At 32.9% G+C, this 5,571-nt stretch overlaps 1 protein-coding gene across 1 annotated transcript; it reads right to left on the minus strand.

Annotated features, from left to right (window-relative positions):
* Positions 1–2,608: 2,608 nt before the first annotated feature.
* On the minus strand, positions 2,609–4,704 carry PBRP (plant-specific TFIIB-related protein). The gene is made up of 3 exons (XM_079034906.1): positions 4,026–4,704; positions 3,359–3,517; positions 2,609–3,258 (listed from the first exon to the last, which is right to left on the minus strand). The coding sequence occupies exons 1-3, from the start codon at positions 4,638–4,640 to the stop codon at positions 2,710–2,712; spliced, it is 1,323 nt and encodes a 440-aa protein (XP_078891032.1). The 5' UTR covers positions 4,641–4,704; the 3' UTR covers positions 2,609–2,709.
* Positions 4,705–5,571: the final 867 nt, after the last annotated feature.

The raw sequence follows: 5,571 nt of genomic DNA on the forward strand, positions 1-5,571 counted from the left end.
TTTGATGGCAGAGAACTTGTAGCTGCAAGTATTGATGATTCAATCTATGTTTATGATGTTGAAGCAAACATCTATCCTAATCAAAGATTTGATGTTGAAGCAAACTGACTTTTCCTTATGTTTATGATGCTGAAGCAAACAGACATATGGGCTGATCATAGCGTTGACCTTGTTTACCTTTTTATAATATTTCCATTCTGAAAGAATAGTTTATTATATAAGAGTATTATTGCTTTATTCTGATAGAATTTGTAGTTAATTAATTATATGTTTAATGTGCAATTGTTACAAGTGTATCACTACAATGTATTTGACAATAAATTTGTGATAGAAATGGCTTGAAGAATGGCTTGAAGACCTGATGGGAAATGCTCCTTGTATAAAATCAATCTCATGCAATACAATTCTGACAGAATGTCAATGTCACAAAATGTCAATCTCATAAAATGCTAGCATATTTTGAATTGGCTTAGAGGTCAAACATACACAAGACATCTAAAATGTTGTTATTTTTTAAGAATTATACTTGGTATTCTTTCAGAATGTTTGTGTATAATTCAATGAATCACAATAGTACAATGTAATTATTTGGTATATTATTAGTTCAAGAATCGATTTTGTGTATTCTTTCAGAATATATTTACTAGTTTATGGTTGACATTCTATCATTCTGACAGAATAAAATCAAAAAATATGTTTACTATTTTATGATTAAAATTCTATCATTCTGACAAAATAAAAATCGGATTTTTAATTTTAAATTAATTTAAAATATTTAGATTTTTAAAAATAAAGAAATTAATTATCCCTAAAAATCCGAAAATTTCATTTTTTTTAATATAGGTTAATTGACTAGAAAGTCTAGAATGCCCTTATGCTCAAATTTATGTGATTATATGGTACATGTTATCCTATTCTACTATCACAGACCCTCAGATAATGACCTTTGATTATATTCCATCCAATGGTCCAGATCTGTGCATTCTGGCACACAATAGTTACTAAAAACAAAATAACCTAACCTTATATATATATATATATATATATATATATATATATATATATATATATATATATATATATATATAGGAAGTGGTTCAAATGAGAACCAAAAAAGGTTAAGAACCGTAAAAACCTCTAACTTTAGATGTTTATAAAGGGTTTAGAGTAACCCTAAACCCTAACCCCTAATCCCTAAACCCTAAACCCTTTATAAACACCTAAACCCTAAACCCTAAACCCTTTATAAACACCCTAAACCCTTTATTAACATCTAAAATTAGAGGTTCTTATGGTTCTTAACATTTTTTGGTTCTCATTTGAACGTATATATATATATATATATATATATATATATATATATATATATATATATATATATATATATATATATATATATATATATATATATATATATATATATATATATATATATATATATATATATGGGAAAAGTGAATATACCCTTAAGGGTATATAAGCTTAGGTATCCAAATTCACTATACTACATCGTTTGTATCATATATAGACATTGTAATTGTCCAATGTTCTTATAATTCAACTTCTAACTTGAATTACTTCAAAGATTTTTATAAATTTCACATTTATCTTCTTCTTACATAACTGTCATTTTCAACAATAATATATATAAAATAGTAAGTGTTCGACAAAAAGATGTGATGTAAGAGGAAGATAATAGTAAAAATTTAAAAATATTGAATATAAATCAAGTTAAGGATTGAAGTTTAACAATATTATAATGAATATATCAAACAAAACAACGTATTATTATGAGTTTGGGTACCTAAGTTTATATACCCTTAAGGATATATTCACTTTTCCCTATATATATATATATATATATATATATATATATATATATATATATATATATATATATATATATATATATATATATATATATATATATATATATATATATATTGTTATTGTCTTTTTCTCTAATAATCAATCCGAAATGTTGTATTTTCTGTGTACCATTATTACAAAATTTTATACTATTTATTGATGTAACAGATTTATCGAAATAAATTCATCAGATAATAACTTAATTTTCAGGTAATTTAACTTTTTTGCACCCAAGTTTATTCAAAAGCTTCAGTTTTAGTCCTGTTTTCAATTACTGTAACAATTTTGGTCCAGCACCAAAATTGCAATAGTAAACTACTCAAAATACACTTTTGAACAATCTCATGGACCAAAATCATTACAACTAAAAACACATTTTTGAACAATCTCATGGACCAAAATCATTACAACTAAAAACAGACATTAAGGGGTATCTGAATAGGGAAAAAATGGCTGCTTATTGCTTACTTTCACGACAATAAGCTGAGTTGAAGTGTTTGCAAGAAAGCTTAAAAAATCAGCTTACTATGATATGAATAAACTAAATAAGCTGATTCTAATAAGCAAATGAAGGAATGCTTATTGTTTATTGCTTATTGCGGTAGAAATAAGCTAAATAAACTAGTCCAAACACTTTTTAAAAAACTGTTTATTTCCACCGCAATAAGCTAATAAGCTAAAAACATATTTATGCAAACACCCCCAAAAATTGTGTTTACACAATTACCATTAAATGATATTTTATGAACAAAAACAAACATTTCGTTCCCCATTTATAACAATAATCCTTTTTAACATCTTATATACACACACACACACAACACAACACAACACAACACATTAACTCCGATTATCACTACCATGTCTATTAAGATCCCCAATACCCAAACCCCCTTCCACTTTTTGCATATTCCTAGCATTACCTTGAGAACTCCCCGGTGTAACAAACGACGAAACCGGCGGTGGCCACAACCGCGCACCACCACCACCACCGCCGCCGCCATCCACATCCATTTCCTGTGTCCCCACCGGAAACTTCCACGTGTCATTTTCTATATTTTTAATTATTTCCGTATCCACGCCATCATTGATTCTGGGCGCTAAAGAGCGCCCAGACGCAATGGTGGCAGTAGGAAACGCTTTTTCGGGAGGTATCGCGGGGGTGTAATTTGAAGGAAGAAGATCGTCCCAATTTTCTAATAATTCTTTGTAGACTTTACGGAGAGTGACTTCCGTGAGTCCCGTGACTTTGCATATTTCGGCTTGTGTTTTGCGTTTGTCTTCGAGTTGAGAGGCTAAGTAGATTGCAGCTGCGGATATGCTGATGGGGTTTCTACGTGTACAGAAACATTTGTTGATTACTACTTCACCGATGTGTGTTGCTAGTTCCTGGAAATAGGATATTGAATTTTTATTGGATTTGAGAATGTCTAGTATTGACTGCTAAAGGGTAAATCGGTAATTTCAATGTATGCGGTCGGAATAGTACCTGAGCAGATTTGTTAAGCTGGAGAAGAGTGCAGAATCTAGGCATATGAACTGAGATGGAATTGCTGTTTAATGGTTGGCTTAGTTGCAAAGCTTCTCCAAGAATCTTTATGTACTTTCCAATCTCTTTTTGAGGTAAATTGGCTGCAATTGAGATTTCCTGTTTCATGTTTCACCACTTACACCTCATTATATATATATTTGTAACTTTGATTATATATCAACCGTTAATAGTAATAATCAATTGCAGATCTTGCATAATGGTAACAGAAAACCTTTTATAACATGTATAAATAACCTGAGAAAAAGCATTCATATTTCACTTTTCAAATGGAATGCCGATTTGAAAGGTTTAATCTTGTTACAGTTCAATATGATTGGACTTAAACTACGAAATCAAGCTGCGATTTTTCTAGATGGTGGATTCATCTATTCGATTTACTGGTGCTTTTCACTTGAGTTATGAAATTGAAATAATTACATTTCTAAAACCTAATTCAGTATGATTGTATCTCAAAATGTTCAGATTCTTGGAATTTCCATCAATTGTTACGTCATTATTTGAATTTCATAGTTCAATTGAAGAGATGCAACTGCTGATTATGTAGTTATGAATTTGAAATGCTCGATTGAATCAAACATCAGAAAACTCTTAACAGTTTATATACCTGAAGTGTTCTGGGCTCTTGAGCCTCTCGAATAGCTTGGACAAGCGCGGCGGTGGCGAGTGCCTCTACGCTCCGGTTCCTCAAACATGTCGCTGAAGAACAATCCCTAAAAAGCTGAAACGCGTGATCGGAAATATCACAATCCAACCCTAGTATTGAAGCGACGTCGATTATCTGAAGATAAGCCCTAAGGTTATCGACGACCACCGACGGACCGGAGGCCGAGGAGGAGGACGTTGTTTCAAGGACGCGTTCGAGTTCGGCTAAGTGCCCAGCGAACGAGAGAGATGATTGTGCGAAGACCGGGTAGGGTTCGAGTGACCATGTGGAGAAGGCGGTTATGAATCCGGTAGGCTCGAAGGGGTCTTCTTCTTCTTCCTCCGAGATAGGGACGGCGGTTGTGGTGGATTGGTCGATGATAGAGTGGGGGAGTGTGGGGAGGTCGGAGGTAACAAGGCAGAGAGGAGAGTCTTGAGCACGTATGTGGAAGAGGTGATGGGATTGGGTTTGGCGTTCTTCCACGACTCGGCCACAGGATATGCATTCCGTAATAAATCTACCAGCAGATGTGGTGGCGCACCGCCCTTGAGCCGCCGCACAGTACGGGCACTTCATATTGTTTTGCACTTTCTAATGTGTTGGTGTGGGGATATTCACGAACTACTCCTTCTGTACTACGAAGGGGTTTACAGAAAAGGGTCAACGCACTTTCTTCTCCACCAAACTTTTTTAATTTTTTTTTTTTTTTGTCATAATTGGTTTGATCTAAATTAGGGTGGTTTGATCTAAATTAGGGTGATTTGATATAGCTTTTAACCTGTTACAATGAATAAAAAAAAAAAAATTTAGTTGATAGCTAAAAAACTAACTGATAAAAAATAACGTTTGATAAACTAGCTGGAATATATAAAATTATATAAAACGACATTTAAAATTATTTTGTTTCTATAATTAATTAAGGGGTATGTTTGAAAAAAATTTAAAAATTTCATAAAAAGCTAGTCTAAGTAGCTTTTCAAAAAGCTAGCTTATAAGCTATTTTTTGGCTTTGCTAAACATGACAACATAAAAAAAACTTAAAAATTAAGCTAGCTTATCAGTTAGCCGTGACGCGCAAAACATAACCTTAGCATATTTGATATGGCTATTAAACTCATGAACCCGGTCCAAGGATTTTACATGATTTGCCCCCATTTCAAAAATAGATGAATCGAGATAACATTTGAAGAGAACCTTTGATTTCCCATTTTGTCATATTGTTTTATGCACACCTCCACAGAGAATCTCCTCCGACCTGCTAGGATTTCCTCTTATCACAACAATCTCCTTCCGACTTGCTGCTATCGGCGACCATGACTTTGTCGTCTTCCTCCGACCACTCAACCGAAACAAGGGTATAAACCTCGTCTTCCACTGTTATACTTCTACTCAATGGCCCCTAGGTGTAGATGATCGATTCATATATCAGATACATTTTGCCCTAAAATGCCTTCATGGAGTTCGCATTTGGATCCTATCTGCACTCCAAGACGATGAACAAAGAAAA

The sequence above is a fragment of the Lactuca serriola genome, chromosome 4 (genome assembly GCF_051521515.1).
Source record: "Lactuca serriola cultivar US96UC23 chromosome 4, Lser_US96UC23_V15, whole genome shotgun sequence".
Taxonomy (NCBI): Eukaryota; Viridiplantae; Streptophyta; class Magnoliopsida; order Asterales; family Asteraceae; genus Lactuca; species Lactuca serriola.